Source organism: Antechinus flavipes, chromosome 3 (genome assembly GCF_016432865.1).
Source record: "Antechinus flavipes isolate AdamAnt ecotype Samford, QLD, Australia chromosome 3, AdamAnt_v2, whole genome shotgun sequence".
NCBI lineage: Eukaryota > Metazoa > Chordata > Mammalia > Dasyuromorphia > Dasyuridae > Antechinus > Antechinus flavipes.
In genome coordinates, this window is record NC_067400.1 from 436,374,008 (window position 1) to 436,384,349 (window position 10,342).

A 10,342-nucleotide genomic window follows, 5' to 3' on the forward strand; every position below is an offset into this window, starting at 1 on the left:
TTTAACTACTTTTCTTTGTTAAAAGAGAAAAATGAGGGGAAAGTGAGCAGAGGGGCAGGGAATTTTAAAAGAATACCAGTTCATTATCACAACATATAATGATTAAAAATTTTAAGTAAGCAAATAAACAAATAAATAAGTGAATAAGTGAATAAATATGAAAAATGACTAGTGCTTACTTTGTTAGATTTCTTTGTTTTATGGACACTTTTGTACATTTTGGATTTTCCCTTTCCTGCGTCTCTCTACAGCTCACCATACAGAAAAGAATAAATGCAAACCTCTCCCCAAAGTTTCATAAACTACACAGCATGGCCAGACTTTAGAAAATACAGCCAAAGAAAAGGCCCAACAGGGAAGTAGTCAATGGATAAGTCTTTTCTTTTCATGGCCTCTTTGTTTTCATCATTTTTTCATTCTCTCCCTCCCTCCCTCCCTTTCTCTCTTCCTCCATCCCTTCCTCCCTTCTTCCCTCTCTCTCCCCCTCTCTCGACCTCCCTCTCTACTTCCTTCTTCCCTCCCTTCCTTTCTCTTCTTTCTTCCTTCCCTCTTTTTCCATTCCTCCCTATCCCTCTCTCCCTCTTTCCCTCCCTCGCTCCCTCTCTTTTCTTCTCTCCCTCCCTCTCTCTCTGTGACTGTCTCTGTCTCTGACTGTCTCTCTCTGTCTGTCTCTGTCTCTGTCTCTCTGTATCTCTTTGCTTCTGTCATTGTCTGTCTCTGCCTCTCCATCTCTCTCCATTTCTCTCTCTCTCTCCATTTCTCTCTCTCTCTCTCTCTCTCTCTCTCTCTCTCTCTCTCTCTCTCTCTCTCTCTCTCTTCTGCTGGAATGAACACCTCGGGGGTCCACCTCTGCTAAGGATGGGCAAATGATTCTTTTTGTTGAAATACTGGAATGACTGAAGTAAGATGAAGGAAATTCCATACACACCACAGTGAATCAACGAGTACTTTTACAAATGCCTAAAGCTTGATGAAGATTAATGATCCATAGCATTCTGTGAACTTGGGGATAACACCTAAGCTAAATATGCCGACAGTTTCCATAGATTTATGCTTACCCTACAGTTGTGTGACATGAAATTTTTGAAGCAAAATTTTTGCAAAGTCAATCACAAAGCTGGTGAGGTTGTTCCATAATAGGCTGCTGGAAACAGTCAGACCTCCCTGGGGCACTGGGAGGCACCTTTAATTATGTCCCAGGTTCAGCCAATTGTCTCCTGAGTTGAAGAATGAACTCTCTGGAGTGCACTTCAGGCTTGACTTTGAATTTCTTCACTTAGGGGAGTTGGTTAAAGCCTTAACAATGTTTCCATGATTTATATTGCCCCAATTTCTTAGATAAATCAGTGTGCAGAGATCTGATTTAAATAAAAATGTTATTGGTAAGACAGTTGCATTTCTTTTTTTCCTTTCATGTTATAAATGTTATTTCCACTGCCTAAGCTTTAAAGTTAAAGAGTTTAAATAGTAGCACAGGCCAATATTCAGAATTGAATTTAATATAACACCTAAAGAGTGCTCATCTAATCAGAACAAATCCAAAAATGTCAAAATTACTCACCCAACATAAGTATTCCTGTCAGTCCTCATAGATTCACTGGAGTCAGCTAAAATAGATGTCATGTTTTTCAACTAGGAGATAATCAGTCTTGAGTTTGAAATCAAAACAAGAAAAAAAAATAGCAATGTCCGCTCTTAATTTGTGGATCTAAACAGAATTTTTCAGGTGCCTTTGCTGTGGTTAGAATGATGCCTCTTGCCTGATGTTTTTCTTCAAAGATCAGCAGTAGAACTTTTCTTTGGGCCTTTTCATCAGCCCAATAAATTTAAATATTCCCCCTTCTCTGATGACCTTTTTTTATATACTATAGTTCGGACATCACCGAAACATTTCACCCAGCAGATTGGCTCCCTCAGAAGGTGTGTCATCCTATCCCCCAACTGTCAGGTTGGAAGCCTGTTCACTGTTTGTCCACATTCCCACATCTGGCATTCATCCCAGAATGAGTTTCATGGGGCACATGGACTTATTTGCTTAGAGAACCGGTAATGGATGCAGGTCCTCAGTTGGTTTCCATAACAACCCCATTGGGTTTTCCTGCAAAAGTATCCTGTACACGTGAGAACTTTCAGTCCCCAAACAATCACCCTCTTCTCCAAACCACTTCCCCACCCCCACAACTCAACTTCTATTTTCATACTTTCTAATCACAAGTCAGGATTACATCCAAAGTTCATACTTAAGCATAACATCCCTTGGACTTTGCTAGTAGAACTTCTCATGCAGATGGCCACTATTTAAACAGCATTAATTTCTTAAGGCCTCACTATCTAGACCAGTGGTTCTCAAAGTATGGTCTAGAAAATCCTGGGGATTTCTGAAACCCTTTTAGAGGGTCTATAAATTCAAAAATAGTTTTTATTTCCAATATGGTAAATGTCTATAAATATAATCCAGATAAACAAAAACACTTTGGAGAGATCCTCAATAATTTTTAATAGGATAAAGATACTGAAAATAAAAGTTTGAGAACCACTGCTTCTAGACTGTCATACTGAGTCTGTGTCATAATGAATTGACTGTTTGGAGATATATCCAGGTAGAATTGTTGAAATATCAATCTGATATATTTAGAAAATACAGTGTCCCTGTAAAAGGTTATATAAACACCCCCCCCCCACACACACACACATAAACACACATAAATGCACACATATATGTGAATACAATATGTAAAATATTTAGAATTTAGTAATATGCATAGATTTCCCCCAAAAAATGTGCAAAAGTAGTTATATATGTGTGTGTGTGTGTGTGTATATGTATACATACATATATATATATATATATATATATATATATATATATATATATATTTCTAATACTATAGCATGTGTTGACATCTATAGCCATTCTCCATAGTGCTGCTATGGCTGACAGTTTTTTTTTTCCTTCTGAACCTCCACATCAACTTTCCTCTCTATAAAACCCAGCCACCAGTTCATCTCTCCCTTGGGGATGCATCAACAGAATTTGAAAGTTGAAATGGAGAGAGTTCAGGGAAAGGATCCAGCAGCATGGCATTTGGCAGCAATTGGCAGCATGGTGGAAATGTCAAACTTAAATAAAAATGGAGCTAGTAAACCAAAAGGATCCCTTCAGGCTGCATATTGACTTATAAACCCACTTATTAACATTATCTATATTTTATTGCATTTTAAATTTATTTTGTTAAATATTTCCCAGTTACAATGTAATGTCATGAGCCATAAGTGGCCTGCAGGCTGTATGTATGATACTTCTAATATAGTGACCTGGGAGTCTGAAAACTAGAATTTAAAGCAATCAATACAACTTATTAAGCACCTACTATGTTCCAGGCACTGTATTAAGTTCTTACTAACTGTGTAGCTTTGTGTGAATCATTTAATCTGTCCCTGTCTTAGTATTCTCATCTGTAAAATTGAAGTGGGAGGGAAGTTGAATTAGATGGTGTCAAGTCCATCTCATTTCTAATCCTTAGAACTCCTAGCCTGTCCCATACACCTCACATCTGAACTCTATTTTAAGTCTTCTCTCTCTTGCCTTCCCCATCCGATTTAGGACACAAGATCCTTAAGATGAGGGACTGTTTTTTACCTGTTTGTGTCCCCAACACTTTGCACAGTGTTTGGCACATAAGGCATGATAAATGTTTTCATTTGTTCATTTATGAATTTTCAGTGACCATAAGTTTCAAACGCAGTTGTCTATCTACACTGGAAGATTGAGTTTCTTCACTGGGAATCTTGTTACTTATGAAATTTCATACTGGGGACAGAGGAAGTGATCTAGCCTATAACTGAAATGATTGAATAACAACAATAAAAGCAAATTTTGACATTTCTACGCCCAAATCACTTTTTAGAGTTGTGTAGTTTCCTTTGGAGAAGATCTGTGGAAATTTCTAACTCAGAATCAGACTCTCACAATTTCACACAGGGTGACCTAAGTCTGCCAATTGATAAACAGGCATTTGTGAAGTGCTAAGTACTGGGGATGCAGAAAAAAGCAAAACCTGTAGTACCTCAGTTCTCATTTGAATAATAATTCCTTCTATATTTCATTCCATTAGATTGTAAACTCCTTTAGGGCAGTGACTCTCTTTTGCCTCTTTTTATTTGAGCTTAGCACAATATTTGCTACATAGGAACTGCCTAACAGATATTGATTGATTAGCCAATTTCTTCAAAACAAGTCATTCAACCTTTGCTTTAAGACCTCCAGTGAGAGGGAGCCCATTCCCTCTCAAGAAAGTTCATTCCACTCTATAGAGCTAAATGTTGGGAATTTTTTCCACACTCCTAGCTTGAGAAAACATGTCATTTATGTCTGCATTGGTGACTGTAAAGTAATGGGAGAACTGGGTACAGTCTGTCCCCTGCCTTATACCAGTTTGTAGGTTATGACAACAATAAATAAAGCCTTTTGCCTTATAACTTAGCCCACTTTGGCCTGCCCAGTGTTCTTTTCCAGCAATCCACAACAGTGCTGAGCATTCAGCATCTCTGGTTTTCTTGGTCACCCTCTTCATCTTTTGCTTGAAGGAACTTTTAAATTTATAGTTAGGGAGTCATGTCAAGGGTACAGGGACTCTAATTTGGCATTTACTTCTGGTTCTGACAGGTGAAAGTGTTAGCTAATTAGATAAATGTCATGTAATTAATTAATCCAGTGAATTAATTTGACTTATTAAAATGCCTGTTTTTAGTGCAAATTTTGGATTTTGCTAACCAACATTTTTGATCTGCAAAAATATCATGGAACTCTGAGATTTATATGCCCCATGAAGCAGCTCCCCTGGACATTGAGGAAAGTCCTCATCAACCCCACTGAATTGTAGAATCTGTTTATAGATTCTATGAAAATAGAGAGCTAATTAGGGCCTTCTGGGCAAACAATTTATGCTCCATGGTTTTCCAATTTCCCTAAGCCTTGGCTCTGCTCTATTTTTTATTAAGTAGGGGGGAGAGAAAGGGAAAATCATTTTGCCTTTTTTTTTTTTTTTAAAGAGTTCTGCCATACTTGACTAGTCAATGCTTTTCATGAGGAAAGGAGAAAAGAGAAAAACATTCAATCATATACTTTGGGGAGTGAAAGATCTTAGCTCTCCTACAATCACTGAGCAATTTTCTGTCTTGCAGGCTAAGCAGAATGCTGTGACTCAGCATGGGCAAAGGATTGGTTTTCTGAGTCAGGGAATCCAAATCCCAGCTTCCTCACTGTTTAGCCTCGGGCAAGATACTTAACCTTAGTTCTTCCTGGGTGATAAAAACGTTATAATATGACCTCTCTCATATAGGGTTTTATATCCAGCTTAATTTTGTCTTTCAGCCATGCATGCTTGAGAGAAGAAATTAAATCCTATGTATGCTGCTTACCTCCCTTTGGGCCCCTCTCCACCTTAAAAATACTCTGCTCCCCTTTCTACCCATAAGGGGAAAGAGTGCTAGATGTCTAGTTCAGATGATCTGAGTTTGAATTCTGCTTCTACCACTTTCCTACTTCTGGGATTTTAGGCAAATCTTAATTTCTGTGGGACTTAATTTCATTTGGAAAACAGAAAAGATTTGATAAGTGGTCTTCAAATTCCCTTCCACCTCTTTGGGGAAGTATCATTCCAAGTATATGTGAAATCAAGAAAAGTATTGAGTCGTCATATCACAAATCTTTTTCTTCTTCTATAACCTGGCTTTAACCAAGCCTCAGCACTTTTTGAGTTGATACATATGCAGAGGGAGGTAACTGATAAATGCTGGGGACACTACTGAGGTCCATCTGCCATGGGAAACTTAGTGAACTGGAGTTAGAACTTCTGGGAGAGGAGACACATGAAGTTTCTGTGGAGAAAGAAGCTGCAGATTAGTAGGTGAAGCCTATTACTTCTCAACATGTCCTTTCTTTACAGCTGACCTCCCTAGAGACTGCTAGAATGGATCTCTTTGGGTAAAATTAGGTCTTCTCTTGATTTGAGCTGAGATTTCATCTCCCTCCTTGCTAAAGCACATTGACACTCATATGTTCTTTGTTATATTCTGACCTGCATAACATAGAAAGAAGATTTCTGTTTGCTTTTTAGATGAATTTACACAATTCTTGCTATTTGTGATGGTCTTTTGTGAAATGAGCATTTCATGGGAAGGAGCTAAGTTGGTGAATATAATTTTTTCTTTAAGAATAACCAGGAAAAACCACCTTCCTTTTGAACCAGACTAAAGCTTCTTAAACTGTGGGTCACTACTCCATATGGGGTCATATAACTGAATGTGAGATTTGAAAAGTATTGTTATCAGTAAGTGTTTGATTTATATATATTATATACCTATGAACCTGGGGTTAAGTAAAAAATTTTCAGGTGAAAAGGGGTCATGAGTAGAAAAAGTTTAAGAAGTCCTATTTTAGACTATGAGTATCTGAGTAAGCAGATAGATATAATTCTACCCTGACATCCCTTTTAGAGATAGGTGAGAGAGGAAACAAGTGCCCAATCAAGCCTCTTCTCTTGCTCTTCTCAAGGCAGAAATTTCTGCCTTTTTTGGAGAAGGGTCATCTGAATTTTATGCTATCTGCAAGCTGTGTCATTTAGATAATGAGGTGTGTGTGTGTGTGTGTGTGTAAATATTCTCTCTCTCCATTTCTCTCTCTCTCTCTCTCTCTCTCTCTCTCTCTCTCTCTCTCTCAGGAAACAACTTCAAACCTATTTTTGATTATATTAATCTGTAAGAAGAGTATGGTTAGAAACTTGGACATTCCAAGAAATTTTTCAACATCTTCCATAAACAGTGCTCTTTCCCATACCCCAGCATCTTGTCCCAGATAAACCTGTTCTTCCAGTTTTCCTCTAATTCCTCATAAGTGTTCTTGTTTTTTTCTTCCTTTTTCCACTTCCAGACTCAACACTCTTGTCATGGGCTAAGCACAACTCAAATCAATCCTCTATTAATTTAAATCCAAAAACTGAACAAAATGACAAAGCTGTAGTCCATTTAACAATTAATTAAAGATTTACTTATCTATAGCAAGAGAAAATTCAGAATAGAAAAAAAAAAAAAAGGATATTCATCTAGGATATAGCACAGTGCACCTGTGTTGTTATTGGTCATGAGCTAGTCTGATGTCAGAGGCATGAAGGAGGAACTGCAGCCCTTTGTGTCCTGGATGTTTTATACCCAAATGACTAGGAAGCTATGAAAATGGTCTTACTGGAACCATATGTGCAAAAATTTTTGGAGCATCTTTTTGTAGTGGCAAGGAACTGGAAACTGAATGGATGCCCATCTATTAGGGAAGGACTGAATAAGTATGGTATGTGTATGTTATGGAATATTGTTGTTCTATAAGAAATGATCAGCAGATTTCAGAAAAGCCTGGAGAGATGTACATGAATCAATGCTAAGTGAAGTGAGTAGAACCAAGAGAGCATTGTATATTGCAACAAGGCTATGTGATGATCAACTGTGATGGACTTGGCTCTTTTCAACAATAAAGTGATTCAGGCCAATTCCAACAGACTTGTGATAGAGATCATAAATAGAGAAAGAGATAGAGAGCATCCAGAGGGAGGACTATGGGCCTAAAGGTGGATTACAACATAGTATTTTCGCCTTTTTGTTGTTGTTTGCTGCATGTTTTTTCCTTTCTCAATTTTCACATTTTGATCTGATTTTTCTTGTGCAGCATAATAAATGTGAAAATATGTTTAGAAGAATTGTACATGTTTAACCTATATTAAATTACTTGGTGTCTAAGGGAGGGAGGAGGAGGGAGAAAAATTTGGAACATAAAGTTTTGCAAGGATGAATGTTGAAAACTATCTTTGCATGTATTTTGAAAAATAAAAAAGGTATATATATATATATATATATATATATATATATATATATATATATACATATATATATATATAAAGAAAATGGTCTTACTCCCCTCAGGTAATTAAGTTTCAAAGACAGTTTTGATGGAAACATCCTTGTTGTAAGATACTTTTTTCTCTTCTTTTTCAGATTAAATAATATTTTTCATTTTTCTATCTCATTTGATATCATAGAAAAATGGTCTCCTCCAATTGATAAATGGTCAAAGGATATGAACAGACAATTTTCAGAGGATGAGATTGAAACTATTACCACTCATATGAAAGAGTGTTCCAAATCATTATTGATCAGAGAAATGCAAATTAAGACAACTCTGAGATACCACTACACACCTGTCAGATTGGCTAAGATGACAGGAAAAAATAATGATGAATGTTGGAGGGGATGCGGGAAAACTGGGACACTAATGCATTGTTGGTGGAGTTGTGAACGAATCCAACCATTCTGGAGAGCAATCTGGAATTATGCCCAAAAAATTATCAAAATGTGCATATCCTTTGATCCAGCAGTGTTTCTATTGGGCTTATATCCCAAAGAAATACTAAAGAAGGGAAAGGGACCTGTATGTGCCAAAATGTTTGTAGCAGCCCTGTTTGTAGTGGCTAGAAACTGGAAAATGAATGGATGCCCATCAATTGGAGAATGGCTGGGTAAATTGTGGTATATGAATGTTATGGAATATTATTGTTCTGTAAGAAATGACCAGCAGGATGAATACAGAGAGGCTTGGAGAGACCTTCATGAACTGATGCTAAGTGAAATGAGCAGAACCAGGAGATCATTATACACTTCGACAACGATATTGTATGAGGACATATTTTGATGGAAGTGGATTTCTTTGACAAAGAGACCTGAGTTTCAATTGATAAATGACGGACAAAAGCAGCTACACCCAAAGAAAGAACACTGGGAAACGAATGTGAACTATCTGCATTTCTGTTTTTCTTCCCGGATTATTTATACCTTCTGAATCCAATTCTCCCTACGCAACAAGAGAACTGTTCGGTTCTGCAAACATATATTGTATCTAGGATATACTGCAACATATCCAATATATAAAGGACTGCTTGCCATCTAGGGGAGGGGGTGGAGGGAGGGAGGGGGAAAAAAATCGGAACAGAAACGAGTGTCAATATAATGTAATTATTAAATTAAAAAACTTAAAAAAAAAAAAAGAAAAAAAGAAAAAAAAAGAAAAAAAAAAAAAAGAAAAATGGTCTCTTTGGAGATAGAAGACTTGAATTCAAATCCTGATGCTTCCACTTCTACTTTTAGAAAGTTCCTGTACATGAAGGGTGAAGAAAACTTAGGATATTATTCTGCTCCAGCAATAGCCCCTCTTTATTTCAGATTCTTCTTCTTAGGCTCTTTAGGCCAGACAGTGAATGACAAGTTGTAAACCAGGAAAATAATCTTAAGACTGATTCTCAGCACTGGCTACTTCTCAGCCCTGATGGCTGATCATTTGGAGTGGTGAAGGGGTAGGAGTAGAGACAACAAAACAGGGACCAATGACCTATTGTTCCAAGTATTTCCTTGACCAATCCCAATAGAGCTGGTCAGTAGGATAGACAAATATACATGGAATTTGGAGCTTCTTCAAATACCTTTTGCTCTACATTCCATAATAGTTATATCCTAATTTTATAGGTTTTTAGTCTAATTTCTTCTATACCCATTTTATCCCCTTTCTTGTGATTACCTTCCTATATTAGAAAACAAATTGTAAGATCATCTTCTTCTTTCTTTTCTTTAGCCTAAATAATACTTTGCATCTTTCTATCTTTTCCTAATGGCCTTATCGGAACAATAGTAATAGAAAGTTTTGGATTCAGAAAACCTAAGTTCAAATCCTGGTGATTCCACTTTTACCAGGTAGAAAAAGACTTTAGTGAAGACATATACTCTCTCTGTTTCATCTCAAGTAAATGGATTTAATAACCTGAAGGTTCCTTTCAGTTCTAAATCTGTAATCTATATAATGGGGACGGGGGAGAACGGAAAAAAAAGAAATTTACGCAATGACTTTTTTATATATTTAAAAGGAATAGCAAGCTGTACAAAATAGATTTGCAGTTTCATGGGCAATCATCTTTCTTATTATACGGTATTATGGAAATGTTTGTTTTATTTCATAAATTAAAAATAAAATAAATATATAATTCAAAAAAAAAAAAAAACCCAGAACTAACAATATTATTGATTCTTTGATTCATGAGATCTGTAGCAATAGACGTCCTGCAATGATGAGATTGCAAATCCATTGCTGTGTGGAATATGAACAATGGTAGCATTTTCCTCTAATCATTCACATTGATCTTCTCTAAAGATTCTTTAGTTTTTTCACAGCAACAGTGATATGAACATTGCATCAATACTCTTATTATCTGACATGATGAAGGCAAGTGAACCTGACTTTTGATAGAGG

The 10,342-nt window shown here is 36.6% G+C and overlaps 1 protein-coding gene across 2 annotated transcripts in view; it reads right to left on the minus strand.

Annotated features, from left to right (window-relative positions):
- The window catches only part of UPP2 (uridine phosphorylase 2), a 42,336-nt gene extending 40,309 nt beyond the window's left edge, over positions 1–2,027 (minus strand). Inside the window, exon 1 of one of the 2 annotated variants that reach the window (XM_051986347.1) lies at positions 1,562–2,027. In XM_051986347.1, coding sequence (XP_051842307.1) covers positions 1,562–1,623 — 62 coding nt within the window. In that variant the 5' untranslated portion in view covers positions 1,624–2,027. The remainder of the gene's footprint in view (positions 1–1,561) is intronic. The other variant, XM_051986345.1, reaches the window with a different exon arrangement.
- Positions 2,028–10,342: the final 8,315 nt, after the last annotated feature.